Here is a 24,613-nt window from a genome sequence, read left to right as displayed (position 1 = left end):
TTGACAGCTCAGTGAAAGCAAAATAACAACACCCTGTGGCTGTGGCTGTCATGCCAAGAGTGCTCTACTTTACCGACTTTCTTTTGATCGAACTTATTTGACAAAAGACAAAATTCGATGTAATCCCTAATTCAGCGACTGACTCAATTTCTAATCATTGTATTATTCTAAAGAATCTCAAAAATCGGTGTTTATTAAAAGTTCAACTGAATTATACGCCTTGCTGTGATGGCAAACGTGACGGTAGTGTTCGAGTACGAGGAACCGGAGTTCTGCCGGTTGTGTCTGTCGGAACCAAGTGACGATAACGAATTAACAAAGATCGGCGAGAGTCGCATATGCGGCAAGGTCGGTGCCATTCCAGTGATTGAAACTTTATTGCAAATAAAGGTCAGTGTTCTATACGGAAAAGTTAAGCCTAACTCATGTTAACGATTCGATTGAATTCGTTTTACAGCTTGATCCTCAAGCCGACTCTAACTCTTCAATTTGCTCCACTTGTTTGGAGAGTTTGGAAGAATTTCACCGTTACAGCATTCGATGCCGAACAAACAATACAAAACTATTGAATAAAATTCAGGAACGTAACGAGCGGCAGATAGCGCTGGCTAAAAATGCAATTGATCACACCAAGGTATTGGACGAGGTGGGCGAAGGGGATCCCATTAAGGTAATATTACGGACGAACGCTGAAGGAAAAACGTCCATTCGGGTAGAGATTCAAAAGGGCCCTCCACAAGTTAAAACCGAACGAGATTTGGCAGCTGCAAACGAGAATCAGCAACAATCAGCGGACGTTGTTAAGAAAGTAAAGTCAGTTCCGCCCCCTCCAGACGTGATGGTTTCTGGCAAGCTAACGCTGCAACGGGTGCTACCGATCGCTCAGTTCTACTTTTACTATGCAACCGACGACAGTTATGGGTTTATTTACGGTGGCTATCGGTACAACAATTCTATTCCACGAAAGAAAATTACCTACTGGGTGTGTGAGCAGCGAAAGAGCCACAACTGCTCAACGCTGTTGGCAACGGACAAGAATTACAGTTACTTCTTCATAAACTCGGGTCACAACCACGATCCGCCTGCACTGCCGGATAAACTGATTATTTACAAACCGCAGGATGTGTTGCCGGAGGTAATACAACACGAGCAAATTCGCGAGCAGGAGCTGGCAAGACGCGTGAGTTGTTTGTTTTCTGTCATTTAAACTTGTGTTTCTATCAGTGATACATATTTTAGAAAGCTAAACAGCTAGAACAGGAAACGCCTTTGACACAAGAAGAATCTGAAGCATTGGAGACGGAAATCAAACAGGAATCGTCAGATTCCGAAGACGAGTACACACCACATGAGCTATTTGAAATATCTGACTCGGATCATATCGAATTTCTTGCGGATGGAGCAATCAAAACGGAAAAGGATGCAGACGAAACCTCGCAGGCGTCCGCGTCTTCTAAAATCCAAATAGATGCGGATGGATCTCTGTTTGTTATTAAAGAACTTGCCTAAGGCAATCGGTTACATACTCCAATTTGCATACTTACCTATATATTCCAATAAAACAACGGCTGTCCGGAAACGTTTATTACCAGCGTTTAAACCTAAAATACAGACTCTTCTTTGCCGTTGTTCAGTTGCCGTTGTGCTTAGAGCTAGCGACACACTCCCTGATCTGGTGCACCAACCACTGGACGCCGTCCTGCAGGCCCTCACCGGTGAGCGCATTGCTCGAGCTGATGTGCCACGGTTTGTCCTTGATCTTCTCCAGCCCCAGTCCGGCAGCGATTTTGACGCTGCTCAGCGCATCCGAGCAGTCCATCTTGTTGGCGAAGAACAGCACCGGTACCCGCCGGTTGGCGATGTCCGGATGCTGCAGCAGTATCTCGAGTTCGTCCTTCACAACCACTAGGGGCGAATGAATAACAAACAAAAAAAAGATTATCAGGTACGTGTATTGTATGTAAGTTTTTCTACCTACCTAGTCGCATTCGATCGCTGGAATCGATTACGAAAACGATGCCCTGGCACGATTTGAAATGGTGCTCCCAGAGGCTCCGGTAACGGGTCGCACCGGACATGTCGAACGCGGTGAAGAAGACACCCTGATCTGTTGGACAAAATGGGCGGACAGAAAGGATGTCGTATGTTAAAATGGTATCAACAACAGTTTTTTTTTTGCATCTTATAATAATTTTGTAATAAGCGGTTGGTTAAAAAATTGATATTTCGTTGACTAATATAGCAAAAACCGCAACAATCATAAATTACTTCCCTGAGGTACACGCATGGTTTGAATATTATGAATAGGAAATCATCATAAACGATTGATGAATTTCGTAGGTCGTAGGTAGCAGCGTATTAACGTGATCGTTGAAAGTTTAGTCTGCATCTAGATTAGCTTCTCGATCCTTAAACCTACTGATTCTTTTGCTGGTATTTCCATTCAAGTTGTAGTTGACAATTATCGTTATGAAATAGCTTGCAAATGATGTTATAGCACATTTTTCGTTACTGATTTGCAAATTACATCTTGAACAAAGGCTTTGGCAATTGCGTAGGGCAGTTCTTCAATATGATATGATATGATGGTCAATATGATGTACGAAAGTGGTCCCAGATGACTGCCTTGCGGTGCTCCTGAATTTAAAGCGGTGAGTTCAGAGCATCTACAGTAACGTTTTTCTGCAAACCAATAGCAAACCACAGTACTTAACACATCCTTAATTCCATGTGTAAATAGAAGATAGCAAGATCAGCAATCGTCAGGGTAAGCTCATCCAAATTAGTATTACCAAAGCTGCAGTTGTATTTAAACATCTTCGAGTACGGCATGCATTGACAGATTGAGCATAGCATCATTGTCGTGTCTATCAGACTATCAGTCATTCCCAGAACTGCATCTTCCGTCCGTTAAAGTCTACGTCCGCTCAGAAACTGCCCGCTAATTTAGGGCATGCAATAACGGCTCCCGCCCGCTCTAAAATGGCAGCTCCATCAGCGGGATAGGGATCTTGGGCTAACAATCTACTGTTACCCAAAATTCAATCATGTTACACAAAATGAAAACAGCAATCGATCTAGATTATTGCCAACGACCTATAGAACGGAAATAGGGACACAAATCGGAGCATGGAACATGTTAACCCATGCCCAGCAGAGTAAACTTACTGAAATCCAGTGTTATATGGCAACAGATGCTGCCGATCTGCAGCAGGAGAAAGAGAGTTTTTACATCCAGGATCCAGCTGAACAGAGTAGTTGAGAGATTTCTGGTGGGTTGAGATGAGTTGAGAAGTTTTGTGGTGATAACAACATGGTCATTGGTGTATCGCTCTTTTCCCATAAACCAGCACATAAGGCCGCATGGGTTTCTCGCGACTGTCGAACAGAAAACCAAATTGGCCACATCTGCATCAGCCGAAAGTGGAGAAGGAGCCTTCTTGATGTACACAACAAGCGAATCATTGATATTGCTTCCGACCATCAACTTGTCATTAAAGGACAGAGCTGGTCAGATATTGACCAACCGTGCAGAACGGCTTAAGCGATGGACTGAACCTTTTGAACAACTCTTTCGAGTTTCAAATGTTAGAGACTAACAAAACCAGCAGCGTATGACGCCTATAGTTCGTCGAATTAATCGCGTGAACTCGGAGGCGTCATCGCTGGATGAAATTGTAGTAGCCATCAAGAGTATGATATCCAATAGAGCACCAGGGATAGACTGTATTTCAGCCAAAATGCTCATAGCTGACCCATCGTTGTCAGCCCAGACGATGCATTACAGCAGCTTTACAGCAATATATGGGCAACTGCAACTTTTCCAGTGAACTGGTGCAGGCCATATTGGTCAAAGTCCCTAAGAAAGGAGACCTAACTGAATGCGGTAACTGGCGTGGCATCACGTTGCTCTGTATTACTCTCAAAGTACTCTGTAAGGTTATCCTCAACCGGATCCAGGAGAAGATCGACGCTACTCTCCGGTGGCAGCAAGCTGGATTCCGTGCTGGCCGATCATGTGTAGACCATATTACAACGCTCCGCATTATATTGGAGCAGATCAACGAATTCCAGGACTCTCTTCTGCTGGTGTTCGTTGACTTCGAAAAGGCGTTCGACCGACTCAATCACGAAAACGCGGGGCGCACTTAGGCGTAGAGGAGTTCCAGATAAGCTAGTCCATCTCATCGAGGCTGCAGGCTCAGAGGTGTTCTCGTGCAAGGTTTTGCACGACGGCGTCTTGTCCGACCCCATAAGGGTTACTGCTGGCGTGAGACAGGGCTGCATTTTATCACCGCTTCTGTTTCTCATCGTTATTGATGAAATATTAGTTAGAGCAATTGAGAGTAGACCAAATCGAGGATTGCCTTGGAATGCTCTGACGATGGAGCAGCTAAATGACCTCGACCTAGCCGACGACATTGTCTTGTTCGCACAACGCCGAAACGATATGCAGAGCAAGTTGGATGCCCTCTCCGAGAGCTCCCAGGCAGCAGATCTCACAGTCAATGTAGCAAAAACTAAGTCTATGATAGTGAACACTGACAATTCCACCAACTTCACAGTAGCGGGACAACAAGTTAAGCAAGTAGACGCCTTTCAATATCTTGGTAGCCAGATAACGCCCGATGGTGGTACCAAGACTGATATAGCCACACGGATCAGGAAGGCCAGGCCTGACTTTGCAGGTCTGCGAAACAGTTGGCGCTCAACGTACGAAACCCCGAATCTTTAATTAAAACGTCAAATCCGTACTGTTGTATGCCTGCGAAACATGGAGCGTCTCAGCGGAGACAACGCAAAAACTGCAGGTATTCATTAATCGGTGCTTGCGATACATCATTCGTGCCTGGCGGCCTGATAAGTGAATTTCCAATGAGGAACTTCATTGTCGGTGTCATCAACGGCCGATAGGCACAGAAATTCGTGAACGTAGATGGAAGTGGATCGGACACATCTTGAGGAAAGGAGCGAACGCGGTCTACAGAGAAGCACTCGACTGGAATCCGCAAGGACAGCGTAGAAGAGGCAGACCCAGAGGCTCATGGCGACGCAGCTTAGCCAACGACATGCAGGCTGCAGACGAGAACCTGTCCTGGTGACAAGTAAAAGTTATGGCGGGTAACCGTCAGCAATGGAGATCTCTGACTTCATCCCTTTGTTCTGTCGAACCGGCGGACATGGACACATAAGTCTAAAGAAGTAAAAAGACCAAAAAAAAGGACACATAAGTAAGTAAGTACCTATTACTGTAGCATTGGTGATGGATAAATTTGTGTTGCTAAAGAAAACCGAGTGAAAAGCTTTAAGTTCCAAGTTACCTAGGTTTCATCAATTACCGAAAACCGTTCTTTGAAGAACGAATAAATTCTCATATGAAGATGCAAAAGATGTTACTAAAACTATTTCATTTTATTAAACCCATGGTTTTATGCATTTTGACGCTTGACCGAATACCTTTACTTGGAGCGGGTATATTTGTTGGCTGCTTCTTACCTTTCAAGACGGCCAACTCAACCAAAACGCGTTTCTACTTTGATGACGCCATTTCCAACAACCAATCACGAAACAAGAATTCTGGTAAAACAGGTTCATAATTTTCAATTTTCCAATAGTTTAACATCCAGAATCCATACTCATTTGGGTCAATTCTTAGAAGATTTTCCGATCGATTGGTGTAAAAATATTGATAATCGATCGGAAAACCGCTGAGCTATTAGCGCTCAAAACTCAAATCATTTTTCGTGACGCTCGCATTTTTCGATTTTTTGGAATGACACCCTATCTCAAAACTTGCCGTAAGACGTAGTCCTACATCAAAAGCATAATGAAGCACCACAGATAGCGAACCGGGCGGCAGTGAAAGGAAAGGTGAAAGAATCCGGTTCTCTCTCCACGCCGAAGAGGCCAAGACCTTCGCCAGGAGACGCAAGACCAGGAGGCTCCAAGAAACCTAAGGATACGCCGGGCACTAGCACACAGCTGACTACTGCAAGAGGTCACCGAAGAATACAGCCACGATCCGTGGCAAGTCGTCGGGAACAAAGGAACAGAAAACAGTAACAGAAGGAGACCCGGTAAACGTAAGTTCATTAAGGGGAGGAATGAAGGCGAAACGCTAATAGTCAAAGTAAATGGTGACTCGTACGGAGAGGTTCTGCGTGCCATGCGGACAAAGCCGGAACTCAAGGAGCTGAAAAAGGACCCGCAAGTTAGTAGCTCTTCTTATAAAAAGCTAACTGGGTGACGCGGTGGAAGTGAGAGCTCTGTGCCTGGAAGCGACTCTCCAGTGCAAGGATTTGGACGAGGTTACTTCGGAGGAAGAAGCCAGACTAGCCTTGAAGGAGCAATGCGAGTTGGGGGATGTCCGAATGACCATCCACATGAGAAAGGAACCTCATGGAGGGCAAGTAGCTTCAATAAAACTTCCTATTAAAGCAGCCAACAAGGCACTGAAGACTGGCAAAATCAAAGTGGGCTGGTCGGTATGTCCGTTGAGTATCTTAAAGCAATCGGAACCCGGGATGTCCGGCCTCTAAACAGGTGGCGGCTGCTAGATCACCGTGCAGGTGACGCAAATGTACCTGAACCACTGCTATACAGCACGACAACTGCTCTGGCAGTCCATGGTGGAAGCACTGAGTGATATAGCTATTATCTCGGAGCCATATCGAATTCCATCCCGTGCGGTGATGGGAATTGGGCACCGGATAAGGCGAAAACGACGGCAATTTGGACGGTGGGAAGATAACTTCTACAAGAAGTAGTCTATTCTGCAGAAGAAGGCTTCGTAATCGTTAGATATAACGGTGTTTTCATCTGCACGTTGAAAATGCGCTACGCGCCTCCACGATAGACAATAGAGCGGTTTAACCAGATGCTGGATCAGCTGACGGATGAGCTGGTCGATCGAAGACCAGTTGTTATCGCCGGTGACTTTAATGCCTGGGCAGTTGAGCGGGGAAGCCACCTCACCAATCCATGAGGTCGCAGTCTGCTAGAGGCCCTAGCAAAGCTAAATCTAGTTATAGCGAACGAAGGCACTATTAGCACATACCGTAGGGAAGAAAGGGAGTTCATCATCGATGTCACCTTCTGCAGCCCTGGGGTGGCAAGGATTACGATCTGCAGAGTGTGCGAGAAATATACTCACAATAACCACCAAGCGATTCGGTACCGCTTTGGGAACGGGAAGCAGATGGAATCATATGGGAGGCAGATAAGCGAGCGGAGGTGGAAAACGGCGTGCTTTAACAAGGGTGTATTTGTTAAAGCGTTCAGGTTTCAAAGCATTCCTTCGAACCTAAGTGCGGAAGGGTTGACAGCAGTATTAACACTAGCGTGCGATGCCACTATGCCGAGGATAAAGAGACCGAGGAACGGTCGCCGCCCAGTCTACTGGTGGAATACGACGGATTGCTGAATTACGGGCAAAGTGCTTTCGTGCCAGAAGGAGAAGTCAGCGGGCTCGCAATGAGGCCGATAGAGAAGAAAGAATACTAGCGCACAGGATAGCAAGAACCGAACTTAACAAAGCAGTTAAGCTCAGCAAGAAATCTTGCTTTGAAGAACTTTGTCGTAGCGCCAACACGAATTCTTGGGGAGAGAGTTGCCATGTCAAAAATTAAGGGTCCTTTCGTACCACCCGAAAGGTGTCCGGAGAAGATAAAAGCCATTATCGACGGGTTGTTTCCGCAACACCCTGGTCAAACCCGCCGTATGGCGAGGAGGCGGAGTACGTAGAGGAAGCTCGAATCACCAACGAGGAGCTAACCGAGCTGGTGAAGGCCATGAAGGGAGAGAAAGCCCCAGGTCCAGATGGAATTCCGAACCTGGCTTTGAAAGTAGCAATCATGGAGAATCCAGATATGTTTAGGACCACACTGCAGAAATGCGTTGACGAAGGTAACTTCGCCGATGCCTGGAAGCGCCAGAAGCTGGTGTTGCTGCCGAAGCCGGGAAGACCCCCCGGAGATCCCTCAGCGTATAGGCCTATATCCCTATTGGATACGGTTGGCAAGCTGCTAGAGAGAGTAATCATGAATAGACTCACCAAGTACACGGAAAGTGAGAACGGCCTGTCAAACAAGCAGTTCGGCTCTCGGAAAGGCAGGTCTACAATAGATACCATACGAATGGTAGTGGATGCTACGGCAAAAGCCCAAAAACGAAGAAGAGGAAATCGCTACTGTGCGGTGGTCACCTTAGACGTGAGGAATGCTTTCAATAGCGCCAGCTTGAAAGCAATCGCCCGTTCGCTGGTTAGCACAACGGTTCCTGTCTATCTCTGCAGGATTTTGAAAAGTTACTTTTATAATCGTACACTGATATACGAGACAGACAGAGGGGAGAGAAGGATTACAATCACGGCAGGCGTTCCTCAGGGCTCCATCCTTAGCCCGACGCTATAGAATGCGATGTACGATGGAGTATTGAAGCTGAACCTCCCCAGGGGTGTGGAGATTGACGGCTTCGCTGATGATGTGGCGTTGATAGTAACTGGCGAATCAAGAGAAGAGGTGGAGGTACTGTCAATAGCTCATCATAAAACAGAGGTGGTAGTGATTAGCAACCGAAAAGCAGTGCAGCAGGCAAAGATCATAGTCAGGGAATACATCAGCGACTGTAAGCCTGACCTGAAGCAGCTGGGCGTGGACATCAACGACCGACTAAATTTAATTTCAATAGTTACGAAGATTATGCCTGTCAGAAGGCAGCAAAAGCGATCATAGCGCTTACCAGAATCTTGCCGAACAATTCGGCGATAAATAGTAGCAGGAGGAGGCTCCTGGCTAATGTAACCACGTCAATACTTAGATATGGCAGCCCTGCATGGATCTCGGCATTAAGAACGAAAAGAAATCTATCACGTTCGAATAGCACGTACAGACTGATGAGCATGAGAGTAGTGAGCGCCTACCTCACCATATCACTGGAAGCGGTCTGCGTCATTGCCGGCATGATCCCCATTGGATTGATATTGGAGGAGGATCTAGAATGGTACAGAAATAGAGGCTTCCGCGAACGAACACGCGAAGTGGAATGGGACAACGCTATCAATGGAAGATGGACACATCGGCCGATCCCGAATGTGTCCACGTGGATGAACAGGAAACACGGGGAAGTCAACTTCCACCTGACTCAATTCCTGTCAGGTCACGATTGCTTCAGAAAGTACCTGCATAGATTCGGTCACGTGTAGTCACCTCTCTGTCCGGAGTGCGCTGAAGTAGAGAAAATACCGGAGCACGTGGTGTTTGACTGCCCACGATTTGGGGCAATGCGAAGCGCAATGTTTGCCACCAGTGCAGCGTGGTGCTGCACTATCAAGCAACACGACTCCATGGAAAAATTTTCCACCATCAGCGCCGTTCTACGGGCCTATCACCCTCTGTGGGAGTCAGCGGTGAGGACTCCAGCCAAGACAATGTAGTCCAAAAAATGTGTCGTTACATTCACACGTGGAATATAATCAGCCGAACCATCACACAAATCATGTCGGCGCTGCAGCGAAAATGGCGCGAGGATCAACAGTCGAATCCTTAAATAGAGTCTAGTGTAATCGGTCTCGGGGAATGTTTCACCACCGGGGAACTTCTCGTCAGCGTAGGGTAACTTCACCGCCGGGGACTACTCGAGTCGACGATAGCAGAGTGAAAGTTGACAAAATAACAACACTCACGGAAAGAAATCCTGCGAGGGTGGCCGTGAAGTCGGTCGCCGTCCCAGCATCGGTGCACGTCTCGACAGGTGTACGGAGAAGTGTACAGGCACAGTGTACAGATTATGTTGCAACTGCAACGACAGTGGAGAAACGACCAGCGAACTATCCACCCGATTAGCATTGTCTGGACAGACGCATCGGTGGAGTGACGAGCGGGACGGAGCAAACCAAGCTTGGATAGAAACATTACGAGGGCGGCCGTGAGTGGATACATGTTATGTTGGTTACTAACCTTGGATCGGTTCGTGTCTGGACAGGTGAAGTAGAAGTGCTGTGGCGAACTCGACGGAGCAGTACTGAGCCCAACAAGAAACCCTGCGAGGGTGGCCATGAGGAGATGGAAGTCATGACGGTCACCATCTCTGAAGCGGTACACGTCTCGACAGGTGCAAAGAAAGTGGACAGTGAAGGAGCAAGAGAAGCATCAAGGATGTCAGAACCCTGAGAGGGTGGCTGTGATGGAGTGGACGTTATGACAGTCGCCATCTCCGGATCGGTTCACATCTCGTCAGGTGTACGGAGCAGTGTACAAACACAGCCTCCCCCCGAAGTAATATTTAGCCCAACAAACATTTTGGTTGAAAAGTAGCTCATTCAACCGTTGTATAGCTAATTACAAGATAATAAGCGCTTGATAAGCTGTTATACAACAAAAATGTTTGTTGGGAACGGTAGTTTCGGGGGGGTTAAGGTCAGACGTCCGTGAGGTTTTTAGTGGGTTAGAGTCCCACTCTGTGCCACATACATCATTAGTGTGCCTGGCAACGCGTTTCCTCACGTAAAAAAACGGAAAGTGCTCAGTTTTCGAAACTTAGTCGTATGGTACTAGACACTCGGCTCACTGAGCCTCCTTTCGAAATTCGGTTTTCTGAGTGATTGTTATACCTTTATTCTTTATATTTACATATAGTAGAAAGGCAAAACCAGGATTTTTTCAAACATCAACCAGGAAAACCGGAAAAAACAAGAATTTGAAATCAGGAATTTGAAATTGGGTGGCCTTCCTGATTACGGATAAGAAACAAAAAAATAGATTTTTCGAAAATTCTAACGGTCCTTAAATATTTTTAATTTTTCTGGCAGGTTTTACAACAATTTGCTGCAAATTGCTGAAGCCAAATACCGTATTTAGATCCCATGCTGAGTTTTCAAAATTGTGAACTTCATACTGCGTCTTAATGAACTTTGAGTTGAAATAATACAAATGATACATGATACTCAACTCGACAACCCTGTGCACTTGTTTCGAGGTCTACTTTCACTAGCTGTGGCATAACCTTTCTATAAAAGGGGGCGCCTACATTGTCGTAAAGTATCTCCAGTAGTAACGTAATGCTCTGATGCATATGAGCAAATAAAATTTAAAAAAAATAAACGCGAGATAAACAATACAGTCCTTACATAGTAACATGAGGCACACTGAATCAAATGTCCAACAACCTGAGCTGCCCCATTTTCAGCCGGTGGATAGTCAAATTAAAAATAGCAAGCGGTTAGCGACAGTTACGTACCCATTTTCTTCCTTTTTTGATAACAGATTTCGCGAGGTTAACACCCTATTCGTCTGATGTCTGATGGCTTGGCATGGCTACAGAATTGTTATGGACGCGTGCCGACCAGCGACCACCAATGCATCTCATTGTGATGGTTCTTATACTTATACTGTGCATTCTTTTTTTCTTCTCATTTATGGCGCTTATCAGTTCCAGACTGATATTATTTTCAATTGAAGATTCTTATTTAATTGTGGTTTTAGGTATTTCTTCAAAAACAGGATAACTACCGGTAAGCGGCAGTTAGGCTCGATCAAGAGTATCTTTATAGCAAAAGCAGCAGAAGTTAATTCATTCATTCAATATGTTCTGCATATGAGAAAAGCCGGTGCAATTGAATATCTGAATGAAGCGAAGAACGCACACAAACAATGCAATCGGTTTTAGATTACACGGTTCGGTCGGAGTCCAACCAAACAGGTGTAGCAGCAGCGCCCACGGATGCGTTCGAAGTAGGTATTACTTTCTTGCGAATCCATTTAAAGCGGAGTGCATGCCGCGAGTACAGATCAGTAAGCGCGAAGCTTTGAACACTGTCGCAGTGGTGTGTTTTCCAGGAAGTTTTTTTTTTGAGTATAATTAGTAATCAGAGAATCAGATCAAAATGCGTATCGGAGCTATCATTCCCGACTTCAAGGCCGACAGTACACTGGGGCCCATCAGTTTCTACAATTGGCTTGGTGACTCGTTAGTATTTGAAAAAACAAAAATTGTCTAAGATCGGAGTGCTTATAACAGTGTTTCATTTGAACTCATGATAGGTGGTGTGTCCTGTTTTCGCATCCTGCCGATTTTACTCCAGTTTGTACAACCGAACTGGGTCGGATCGCCGTACATCGGGAGCACTTTGCTCAGAGAAATGTGAAGATTTTGGCCCATTCGGTGGATGATCTCAAGTGTCACGTGGATTGGGTTAATGTGAGTGATTGAAAAACTACAAAAATTTGTTAAAAGAACAAAAATGTTTCATTAAAAATTTTGCTTTGATCTTGTTTTGTACTGTGTAGGACATCAAGTCCTACTGTCCAGATATTCTCGGTAACTTCCCGTATCCGATTATCGCGGACCCCAATCGTGAACTAGCCGTTCGGTTCGGGATGCTGGACGAAAAGGACCAAGACAATGCAGAGCTGGCCCACACCGTACGAGCCTTGTACATAATCAGGTAGGTTAATATTTTGTATTTGTACAGACTACACATTTGAAAAAGAAAGCCAGTATACGGATGAGCTTCACCCAAAAATACTTCCGAAAAAAAGAGTGATTTGCGAATTGTTGTAAAGTGGTACTAAATCTTTTTAATAATGTAAATTAATCGGCAACTACATTGGCATAGCCACTCGTTCAAAATAATCCTCAAAAAGTGGCTCGCATGTTACGATTTGATTGATAAACTGTTCACTTCGAATATGCACTTGTTTTTAAAGGGATAAACGACTAAAAATTTTGAAAAAATCAAATTTTTTTATTTCGCGATTTTAGAGAATTGTTTATTTTGATAATAATTTTATAATGATATAACCACGGAAAGTGGATGAAAACCGATCAAACACATATCTAAGTATTCCAGTACCGAACAGAAAAACACGTCGTAATAAAACGGCGCTCCCGCAAAACACCATTTTCAAACTTTATTTACCTTTACCTTTACCTACAAAACAAAATATTTTTTATTTGAGATTACTTCAGGAGAAGAGTGTGACTTTGCACTACTTCGGGGATGGTGACCAACTTAGCTTCTATCCCTGCAAGGCCATCGCAGGATTTCTCATTTTTGTGATGTCCCTACCAGGCTATGCGCAAGCTGTGGGTTCAATGGCGTGTCCAGGCTGGAGCACATTGGGCCACGTGGCCCTCCTTTTTCTTTGAAATTAGATATAAAACAAAATAATTTCTATAACTCAAAAGTCCGCAGAATTCAATTAAATCTCCCACTGTTTTTGCGTTTGCGTTGAAATAGTTCCAGTAAAAAAAGTTCTAGAATAAATAAATTACAAATACAAAAGAGGAAAATGGAGAAAAAATGAAACCATAAGATTAATGGGGCAAAAACGAAAATCAGAACGTGATAGAAAAGAAGGAAAAGCAAGACATAATAAGACCAAGAACGGAACAGACGAAAACAAACAAAATATAAAGGAGTTAACGCGATAGAATGAAAATGGAAGAAAAAACATAAAATGAGACTGGAAAGAGAAAAACGAGAGGAAAATCAGGACTGAAAATGGTGAAAAATGAGACGGCGAAAAAAGAAAGAGGAAATAGCAGCCAGAAAAAAGAAACGAGAGCGAAGGAAACGAGACAAATAGAGGGAAGACGGGCAGACAAAGAAAAAGCGGGCAAAAAAATCAAGAAAGGGAAAATAGTGCAGAAAAAAAAGAAAAACAGGAAAAATAAACCAAAGAAAACGGTAAAACTGGTAAAATGATGAAAGGAGGAAAGATGGACTACTAAAAGAGGAGAAACGGAATAGATGAAGACGAAAACCAGAACGAGGGGAGCTAGAAAGAGACGAAAAGTAAAAAGGGAAAAGAAAAATTGGAAAACGTGAATGATGAAATTACGGAATCGTGAAATTACAACAAAATGAGTGACAACCACGAGGGAAACAGAGCTAAAAATAAAAACAATGTGGCAGTAAACGAAAATGGAACAATGAAACAGAAAACACGGGACAGAAAAAAGAAAAACCAGAAAAACACAGAAAGAAAAAGAAAAAAAAGAAAGTGCGAGCAAAGATCAAGAAAATAGAATTTAGATTTTCTTAAAAATCCGATTTTATGTCTTACTAGCTGACCCGACAAACTTCGTATTGCCACAAATTAACCTGTGTTGTACATAAATCATGAATCTCGGATGATCTTTGTCACTATCTCGAGTTTTGCAAGCCCCCCAGTGGGCGGCGCCTCCGACGGCGGGTCACCGGCAACACTCGCGACCGGCTCGTCCTGAATGATCTAGTGTTACTATAGATAGTTTTTGTGGTCTTGTTATTGATTAATGTTTTATGGAAGAGTCTCGAATTTCTCGAGTTGGATTAGTTTTTGAGTTTCGCAAAAATTTCTGTTTTATTTGTATGAGAGTCCATATCCCCCTACCACAGGGGTGAGAGGTCTCTAACTATCATAAAATAAATTCAAGACTCAAAAATCTCCTACATGCTAAATTTGGTTCCATTTGCTAGATTAGTACTCAAATTATAAGGAAATTTGTATTTCATTTGTATGGGAGCCCACCCTCTTAAAAGGGAAAGGGGTCGTAATACACCACAGAAAAAAAATTCTACCATCTAAAACTCTCACATGCCAAATTTGGTTCCATTTGCTTGATTAGTTCTAAAGTTATGAGCAAATTTGTATTTCGTTTGAATGGGAGCCCCCCCCCCCCCCTCCTAAAAAGGTAAGAAGTCCTAATTCATCATGGGAAAAATGGTTGCCTCCAAAAACACCCACATGCCAAATATGGTTCCATTTGCTTGATTAGTTCTCGAATTATGAGGAAATTTGTATTTCATTTGTGTAGAAGCCCCCCCTCTTGAAGTGTGGAAGGATCCTAATTCACCGTAGAAAATATTTTTGCCTCCAAAAACCTCCACATGCCGAATTTGGTTCTATTTGCTTGATTAGTTCTCGAGTTATGGGGAAATTTGTAATTCATTTGTATTGGAGCCCCCCCTCCTAATGTGGGAAGAGGTCCTAATTCATCACAGAAAAAATTCTTGCCTCCAAAAACACCTACACGCCAAATTTGGTTCAATTCGCTTGATTAGTTCTCGAGTTATGAGGAAATTTGTATTTCATTTGTACAGGAGCCCCTCCTCTTAAAGTGGGGAGGGGTCCTAATTCACCATAGAAAATTTTCTTGCTCTCGAAAACCTTCACATGCCAAATTTCGTTCCATTTGCTTGATTAGTTCTCGAGTTATGAGGAAATTTGTATGGAAGCCCCCCCTCTTAAAGGGGAGAGGAGTTATAATTCCTCTTATAAAGAGGGGAGGGGTCTCAATTCACCATAGAATAAATTCTTGTCAGCAAAAAAAACACCCACATGTCAAATGTTGTTCTATTTGCTTGATTAGTTCTCGAGTTAGGAGGAAATTTGTATTTCATTTGTACAGGAGCCCCCCCTCTTAAAGTGAGGAGGGGTCCTAATTCAACATAGAAAATTTTCTTGCCCTCGAAAACCTTCACATGCCAAATTTGGTTCCATTTGCTTGATTAGTTCTCGAGTTATGAGGAAATTTGTATGGAAACCCCCCTCTTAAAGGGGAGAGGAATTATAATTCCCCTTATAAAGAGGGGAGGGGTCTCAAATTACCCTAGAATAAATTCTTGTCACCGAAAACACCCACATGCCAAATTTGGTTCTATTTGCTTGATTAGTTCTCGAGTTATGGAGAAATTTGTGTTTCATTTGTATGGGAGCCCCCCCTCTTAGTGGGGGGAGGGGTCTCTAACCATCACTAAAACCTTTCCTGGCCCCAAAAACCTCTACATGCAAATTTTCACGCCGATTGGTTCAGTAGTTTTTGATTCTATAAGGAACACAGGACAGACAGACAGACAGACAGACAGACAGACAGACAGACAGACAGACAGACAGACAGACAGACAGAAATCCTTCTTTATAGGTATAGATTACTTCAGGAGGAGAGTATGACTTTGCACAGCTTCGTCACTTGGCGAGATGTACCTACACCGATTCGGGGATGGTGACCAACTTAACTTCTATCCCTGTATGGCCATCCTCGCAGGATTTTTCATTTTTGTGATGTCCCTACCACGCTATGCGCAAGCTGTGGGTTCAATGGCGTGCCCAGGCTGGGGCACATTGGGCCACGTGGCCCTCCCTTTCTTTAAAATTAGATATAGAACAAAATTATTTCTATAATTCAAAAGTCTGCAGAATTCAATTAAATCTGCCACTCTTTTTGCGTTTGCGTTGAAATAGTTCCACTAAAAAAAGTTCTAGAATAAATAAATTACAAATACAAAAGAACCGAACAGAAGGAAACGAGAGCAAAATAGAAAAATAAGGCAAAAAAGTGGAGACTGTGAGAAAGAATGGAAGAGAAAAGAAGAAAAATGAGAGAAAAGAAGCCAGAAGGATAAATAAAACGAAGACAAACTGCTTAGAGAAGCAGAAAAACGGATTGAAAAAGGAACAAAGTAAGATAGAAACGTAGGAAAAAAAGACCTAGGCCAGGCCAGAGTACTTTGAAGTACGACAGCAAAAAAAAGTATGAAAACAGAAAAATCAAGAAACGAAACCTGTGAAACCTGTGGAACGATGGTCGATGTCCGACGTATAATACTGTACTGTAGAAAATACGAGAACGCAAGACAAAAACATGAAGTGAATTCTACTAGCCTCCAGCAAGCATTTGATAACGAAAACGAAAGTGAAAGAAAAATAGTGAATTACCTCAAGGAAACAGGACTATACAAACAGTTGTAGATAGATGATAAAACGTTTTAACAGACACGAATGCACCGAAACGTGTAAAATGTCTTTAATAAACAAATAAACAACAAGAAACGAGCACAGATAAAGAGGAAAATGGAGTAAAAATGAAACCATATGACTAATGGGCTAAAATGAAAATCAGAACGTGATAGAAAAGAAAGAAAAGCAGGACATAGTAAAAGCAAGAACGGAACAGACGAAAACAAACAAAATAGAAAGAAGTTAACGCGACAGAAAACAAAACACGAGACTGGAAAAGACAAAAAGCTGGCAAAAATGGAAGAAAAAACACAAAAAGAGACTGGAAAGAGAAAAACAAGAGGAAAATCAGGACTGAACATGGTGAAAAATGGGACAGCAAAAAAGGAAGAGGAAACAGTAGCCAGAAAAAAGAAACGAGAGCGAAAAGGGAGGGAAACGAGACAAATAGAGGGAAGACGGGGCAGACAAAGAAAAAGCGGGTAAACGAATCAAGGGAAAATCAAAGGGAAAATAGTACAAAAAAATGAAAAACAGGAAAAATGAACCAAAGAAAAAGATAAAACTGGTAAAATGATGAAAGGAGGAAAGATGGACCATCTAAAAGAGGAGAAACGGAATAGATGAAGGCGAAAAACGAGAACGAGGGAAGCTAGAAAGAGACGAAAAGTAAAAAGGGAAAAGAAAAAAAATGGAAAACGTGAATGAAAATTACGACAAAATGAATGAGAAACACGAGGTAAAACATGAGGGAAACGGGACTGTAAATAAAAAAAAATGCGGCAGTAAACGAAAAAAATGGTACAATGAAACAGAAAACACGGGACAAAAAAAAGAAAAACGATAAAAAACAAAAACGGAAGGAAAAAGAAGAAAGTGCGAGCAAAAATCAAGAAAATAGAATTCAGATTTTCTTGAAAACCCGATTTTATGTCTTATTCCAAGTAAAACTTACTCAAAATTTATGTCCAATTTCAAATCCAACTTTAAGACCAATTCCCAGTTCAATTTGAAATATAGTTTCAAGCCCAAATTAGTCCAAATTCAAATCTAATTTGACAGACGAATTTCAACTTTGACAAATCCAATTGTACTATTGCACCTGAAAGTCCTGAGATTTATACGTAATAGGTCGGAAATTTTATGATATATTATTACATTGATTATTATACCACCATCCTACGATTATTTGATTTTTCAGGGCGGAAACATTCTTTTGAACGGTTGGGTGCCCCACCTCGTATGTATGTGTGTATGGGCACGCTAATGTCAGAACTTCTGCATTTACGACAGAGTACTACACCGGGCTTGGTGCCATAATCTGGTCCTCTCTCCACTTAAGCAGTAGTACAGTCATGATCGCTGTCACCGCTTTGCTTACAACATTCCACTAACACTTCGACTACCACTTACTTACTTTGGTGGCTTGCCGTCCTAAGACAAAGCCTGTTGAACAAAGTTTCTCCATGTAAATCGGTTGAGGGCTACCGATCTTCAATTCCTCGGACACCGAGTACTCTCCGCCAGATCTCGCTCCACCTGGCCTAACCATCTTGCTTGGTGTGCTCCTGGTCGTCTTGTTCCTACCGAATTTGAGGCGAAAATCATCTCTGCAGGGTAGTTGTCCGGCATTCTTGTAACATGCCCTGCCCATCGTATCCGTCCAGCTTTAGCCACCTTCTGGAACTGTGTTCGCCATAAAGCTGTGCGAGTTCATGGTTCATCTTCCGCTTCCATACTCCGTTCTCCGGTACGCCGCCGAAGATCGTTCTTAGCACTCGTCGTTCGAAAACTCCGAGCACTCGCAGGTCCTCCTCGAGCATTGTCCATGTTTCATGCCCTTAGAGAACAACCGGTCTAATAAGCGTCTTGTACAGGGTGCACTTTGTACGGGGACTTAGTCTGCTCGACCGCAATTGCTTGTGAAGCTTGTGAAGATTCGCCGTTACCAGTGAGCCAAGGTAGACAAATTCGTCGACTATCTCAAACTCATCGCCGAAGATCAATATACTACTGCCGAAGCGGCGTCGTTCGGCCTAGGTTTCGCTGGCCAGCATGTACCTTGTTTTAGACGTATATACCTTTAACCCAATCTTTTCTGCTTTGTGCTTTAGTCTGGTGTACTGTTCAGTCACCGCCACAGATGTTCTGCTGATAATATCCATGTCATCGGCAAAACAGACGAATTGACTAGATTTGTTGAAGATCGTGCCCCGCGTGTTGATATCCGCTCGGTTCATAACACCTTGTAGCGCTATGTTGAACAGCAGGCATGAAAGACCATCACCTTGACGAAGCCCTCTGTGTGATTCGAATGAACTTGACAATCCACTCGAAATCCGACCACAGCACTGTGTACAATCCATCGTAGATTTAATCAGTTTGATGAGCTTCCTGGGGAAGCTGTTCTCGTCCATGATTTTCCATAGCTCTTTCCGGTCGATGGTATCATATGCGGCTTTGAAGTCAACGCATAAATGATGCGTGGGAACTCTGTATTCACGGCCCTTTTGGAGGATTTGCCGCAGTGTAAATATTTTATCCGTTGTAGACCGACCTTCGACGAAGCCGGCTTGATAAGTTCCCACAAATCTATTCGCAATTGGTGATAGACGGCGGAAAATGATTTGGGACAGCACTTTATAAGCGGCTATGAGAACGGTGATCGCTCGATAGTTCTCGCAGTCCAACTTGTCGCCCTTTTTGTAGATCGGGCAGATAACCCCATCTTTCCACTCCTCCGGTAGCTGTTCCGTATCCCAAATTCTAACAATTAGCCGGTGCATACAAACGGCCAGTTTTTCTGGGCCCATTTTAATAAGCTCCGCTCCGATGCCATCTTTTCCAGCTGACTTGTTCTTTAGCTGCATGATGGCCTCCTTAAATTTGCCTATTTCCCCGCCACCATGTTTCTCCGCCTGGACACCAATCAGGTGTTCGTTGAAGTGCTGCTTCTACCTATCGGTCACCTCACGATCATCCGTCAGAATACTGCCAGTCTTATCCCGATACATTTCGGCTCGCGGCACAAAGCCTTTGCGGGATCCGTTCAGTTTCTGGTAGAATTTTCGCGTTTCCTGAGAACGATGCAGCCCCTCCAACCCTGCATGTTCCTGTCTTCCAGGTAGCACTTTTTCTCCCGAAAGATTTGGTTTCGTTGCATCTTCTTCTGTTTGTGTTTTTCCACGTTCTGACATGTGGCACTGCGGATCTTGGCCGCCTGCGCAGCGTCCTCCTCATCCACCACCCTCCTACATTGATCGTCAAACCAATCGTTCCGCTTATTCCGGGCCACATGCTCTCCACTATACTGCTCATGGCTGTTTTGATGGTGTTTCAATAGTCCTCGAGAGTGGCTTTGTCCAACTCGTCCTCTTCCGGCAGCGCAGCTTCGAGTGAATGCGCGTAGTTGTCACTTGACATCGAATGGCTTGATTCTACAAAGATTCGAACCCACGACCACTTGCTTGTCAAAGCAAACCCGGTAACTTTGCGGCTACGGAACCCCCCTCGGATACCTCGGCCAACATAACGTCCATCATTTCACGGCCACCCTTGCATGGTTTCTGTCCAAGCCAAATGCTGTACCTCTTGCACCGCCTCCGCTGCGTCTGTCGAGAGGTGCTAACCGGCGTTTACAGGTCATTTCTCCATTTTTGTTGCAGCTGCGAGCTGCAATATAATCATTGCTACAACGCTATAGACGGTGTTCCAGCTCTCATCTCGACACATTTACTTCACTATGCTGTTTACACTCAGGGGTGGCATCTCGCTTCGCACCGCGGCAAATCTTGGACAATCGAAGACCACGTGCTATAGCCTTCCTCGCTTTCCGACAGGCGTAGTCGATATGGCTATTAAAGCTCAATCGATTGTCTATCACTGCTCCCAGGTGCTTCACAGCACGTGTTGAGGTAATGAAGTGCTCTCCGATGGGGATAACAGCCCGCTGTACTGCTTTACAGTTGCTCACCATCAGGACCTCCGTTTTATGGTGGGCAATTTGTGGCTTAGCCCCTTGCATCCAGTTCTCGATCTTTCCAACTGCGTCTGTCTTACACTTTCACTCGCAGGTTGTAGTTCTGTGCACCCCACCATTACCGGATTCCGCCGGCTGATGATATATTTAATCGCTTGGCGAGCGCATTGAAGATTGTTAGTTACCTGGATGACATCGTAGTAGTAACTACGAACTGGTAGAAATGTTGGAGTTGTAACTACAAATAGCACACCACAAGACGAACATGTTAGTGGTTAGCAGCCGTAAGGCAGCCCACAGGGGAAAGTTTTTTTTTTATCAGCTCGATTGTTATAATTACCGCGACATTATGCTGATCAAATGCCGCCAAGGAGCACTCTCAGATCTTGTTACCATCTTCTTGTTGTTGTTGCTGTTGATTCAAAGCAGCATACGATACAGTCGAGTTCGAGTGCGAAAAGCTATGGATAGTAATGCACGAGAACGGGTTTTCGGACAAACTGACTGACTCTGAATTAAGGAGCACACACCATCGCACAAGATAGTCCTCTAAGGACTCGAGATTATAACTTTGCTTATCAAAGATTTGCGTGCCCTTGCCGTATTTGAATTGAAGGTGTTGCGGACTATTTTTGGTGGAGTACAAACGGAAAGCGGAGAGTGGCGCACTTGCATGAACCACGAGCTGCAGACGGTACTTGGAGGGATTCCCATCGTTCATCTGACGGAAGTCGGAAGGCTACAGTGGGCCGGACACGTCGCAAAGATGCCGGATGATTGTATAGTGAAATTTATTCTTTACAAAGAGGGCTTGACCAGATTAAGGTTGGCTTGAGAGAATCGAGACGCTCAACGAATTGGTGATGAGTAGTCCAGGACCGAGTACAACGGAGACAATTTCTTAATTCTGCACAAGCCATCCGGACTCTAAACTGTTAATGGAGATGAAGAGGAGGCTTCACACCAATTGGAGAGACGCGCGTGTTAAAAACAACAAGCGGAAAACTGTAATGATCGCCAGTCCCAAACACAGTGACTTTGGCGAGTACTAGTAGTAGCAAGCCTTTACAAGAACAGAAAAGAAGACAAGTTCTAATGCTGAATTAGATGCAGATGATTGGCACGTTACACGCACGTTAAGAAGTGGAGGTGCATGAAGGCGAAGGCAGCGAATGGTATTATGTCGTAAACCGTAAACTTGAACGAAATGGAATGGAGAAAGGAAACAGAAGAAGCTGTGAAATTGACGAAGAGTACAATGCTGTAGTTGTCGAAATGAATGCCAATGTTTCATAGGCATCAATCTTCCGAGCAGTATAATAAATCCTGGAACTGAAAGAGCTCGACGAAAAAGTGGTGAGGATCAGGTAGACTCAAAAGGGAGAGATGTCCTTCAAGCTATACAAGAATCTATGAGTTAGGAGCCCAGCCTTTTAAAGGAGCTCGTTGTCAAAGCACTGGAGAATAAAGTGAAAGTGAAAGTAAATTCCCAAGAAATCGTGATCATGTGCTGCGATCTGGAGATTACTACGGAATAGAAGCTGGGCGCTTTCTCAGTTACCTTTCCCATTTCATACCCCTTAAACTCAGTTCTGGATGACCTGTTGAGATATTCTAGTTTACAACTGTTATTTTTGTGTATAGCATGTTGTGAACATGTCAGTTTGTGTTTAGTTAAGGCTGTCCAATTTGTATATCAATCGTAATTGTTATATATTTATAACATTTTTATTTATTTCTAGTCCCGATCACCGCGTGCGGCTAACAATGCACTATCCTACATCGACTGGCCGAAATGTAGAGTAAGTTAATAGGATTAATTCCAATTGTGGTAAAAAAATGCTCTAAAGTTATGTTTTTCACATTAAGGTGTTCAGCCAAAAGTTTTATCTCATACACACATTTTTGATGTCATTGCAGCGAAATTTTACGGGTGATTGATTCCCTCCAACTGACCGATCGCCTTAAGGTGATCGCAACACCAGCCAACTGGACGGTAAGAGTTTCACAGCCTTAGTTCCCGTTGGTGAAAAGATTTCCTAAATTTCCTGTTTCCTTCCGAACAGCCCGGCACCAAGGTGATGATTCTACCGGAGGTTACCGAGGCGGATGCCGACAAGCTGTTTCCCGGCGGAATCGAGCGTGTCTCAATGCCGTCCGGTCACGTGTACGTGCGCACCACCACCGACTACAAATGAGGCGCTGCTGGTTCGGTGCGAACTCAGCTTTGCCGAAGAAAATTGCGTTTGTGTTTGGAACCCTTTGAATAATAATTATACCTAGTTGCTTCTAAGTTGCGCCTCTTCCTTCAATGCAAGAGTTTTATTTGCAGTAGGTATTTGATATCACATTTCAAAAGGCATCGCTTTTAATTTCATTCGACTGTGGTGTAGGCGACGCGTTTATTTGCATTGTTACTAACCTTTTGAATCTTTAAGTTTATATACAACGGAAAACAAGTGAGTCTGTAGTTTACGTTGACAAGATAGGTGCATTTTCTGTTACGACCTGGGCTTATAATGTGCAGTTTTTTGACAGTCTTATCAACTAACTGTCTGGATGAGGAACGAAGCCAAGGTATTCAAGTACAACCAGTGCTCTTAGAGGCGTCAGAGAAAAAACATAAATATAAAATACATATTTTTGAAGGGCACTATTATTGAGTCTTGAGCTGGCAAAACCTGTTATCTCAACAATTCAACACGGATCGTGTAACCGAAGGAGATGCTTTGTCATTTATGAATGTGGTTATGTGATACGACACGCATTGCAAAAATTTCACTAACAACAAAGTTGCGTAGGTATGCAATATGATGTTAAAATCAGATCAGCAAGATCTTGATAATTTACAGGCCTTCCGGAGGGATTTTCTAAATGAACTACAAAAAAAAAAAGAACTGTAGATGAGCAACTTTTTTTAGCATTTGATTGTAAGCAGTTATAACAGTTATAATTATTCTTTTTATTTATTTGACCGTACCACCTCAGCCAAGCTAAATTTGAAAATGTTATGTATGAGGCACTTACGAGCTTATTATTATCTACAAAATTCTTGAATTAAGTTTAAGCTACGAGCTACCACAAAGAACACTCCTTGTGCATCAACAAGTGTGAACCGCGAGCTGCAATACAGTACTTAGTTTACGAATTTTGTAGGTTATAACCAGCTCTATAAATGACCCATACATAACTCGTTCAAACCTTACTTGGCTGAGGTGGTACAGTTGAATAAGTAAAATCGGTGCACAAAAAGCAGGACAGCCCTACTAAGAATCAAACACAACAATTCCAATCACTGTTCAAAGGTAGGTCGCCCAAAAAGAAATGCACGAAATACAGTCGTATGGTGATAGGTAGTCATTATTATTCATTTTCCGCAAATGAAAATCGATAAACCTTGAAATGGGCGGCTCAGCTGTCTTGCAGAGATTGCATAATTCTGATTAATGTGCCACCCAAACGCGCCCTTGCTTGTGGTTGGTAGGCAGATATTGCCGTTGGTCACGCAAATGTAGCACCACATGCCCAAGTGCCCATACCGAGTTTTGCGGTTAGCTTTAAGTCTAAAAATAGTTGTTGGCTACTTACTTTGAAATCGTTCCACACTAAAGCCAACGGTCGGTACGATGATCGAGTTTCGTTCATCCGGATTCTTAAAATGGTTCACGATGGTCGATTTGCCACTGTTGTTCAGTCCCACAACCAGAATGTTGATCTGCTCCTTTTTGATCTTCAGCATGTTGGCCAACTTGTCGAAGAGACCCATGATTGCGAGCGATACGCGCTAGACGCTCTCGCACACAAACGTAGCGGTCCGTTAGGATTTGTGTCAAGGCCGTTGATTCACTCCGACTTCCGTCGATGACTGTCTGGGTTGACAGTCGACGGGATGCAATTGTTTTCAAATGCCACT

General features: G+C 43.6%; 3 protein-coding genes across 3 annotated transcripts; 2 read left to right on the top strand and 1 right to left on the bottom strand.

The window, feature by feature from the left end:
• Positions 1 to 146: 146 nt before the first annotated feature.
• On the top strand, positions 147 to 1,570 carry LOC128737688 (uncharacterized). The gene is made up of 3 exons (XM_053832384.1): positions 147 to 390; positions 458 to 1,180; positions 1,240 to 1,570. The coding sequence occupies exons 1-3, from the start codon at positions 229 to 231 to the stop codon at positions 1,507 to 1,509; spliced, it is 1,155 nt and encodes a 384-aa protein (XP_053688359.1). The 5' UTR covers positions 147 to 228; the 3' UTR covers positions 1,510 to 1,570.
• A 57-nt stretch (positions 1,571 to 1,627) lies between these two features.
• Positions 1,628 to 24,466, bottom strand: LOC128738683 (ADP-ribosylation factor-like protein 6). Its single transcript, XM_053834001.1, has 3 exons — positions 24,289 to 24,466; positions 1,979 to 2,107; positions 1,628 to 1,905 (listed from the first exon to the last, which is right to left on the bottom strand). Exons 1-3 carry the CDS (start codon positions 24,464 to 24,466, stop codon positions 1,631 to 1,633), a joined length of 582 nt encoding a protein of 193 aa, XP_053689976.1. The 3' UTR covers positions 1,628 to 1,630.
• Positions 11,791 to 23,480, top strand: LOC128738682 (peroxiredoxin-6-like). Its single transcript, XM_053834000.1, has 7 exons — positions 11,791 to 11,964; positions 12,039 to 12,195; positions 12,285 to 12,442; positions 22,443 to 22,502; positions 22,621 to 22,696; positions 22,767 to 23,277; positions 23,350 to 23,480. The coding sequence occupies exons 1-6, from the start codon at positions 11,882 to 11,884 to the stop codon at positions 22,896 to 22,898; spliced, it is 666 nt and encodes a 221-aa protein (XP_053689975.1). The 5' UTR covers positions 11,791 to 11,881; the 3' UTR covers positions 22,899 to 23,277; positions 23,350 to 23,480.
• Positions 24,467 to 24,613: the final 147 nt, after the last annotated feature.

Source organism: Sabethes cyaneus, chromosome 2, assembly GCF_943734655.1.
Source record: "Sabethes cyaneus chromosome 2, idSabCyanKW18_F2, whole genome shotgun sequence".
Lineage (NCBI taxonomy): Eukaryota > Metazoa > Arthropoda > Insecta > Diptera > Culicidae > Sabethes > Sabethes cyaneus.
Note: the sequence above shows the minus strand (reverse complement) of the source record. Positions and strands in the feature narration are given on the sequence as shown.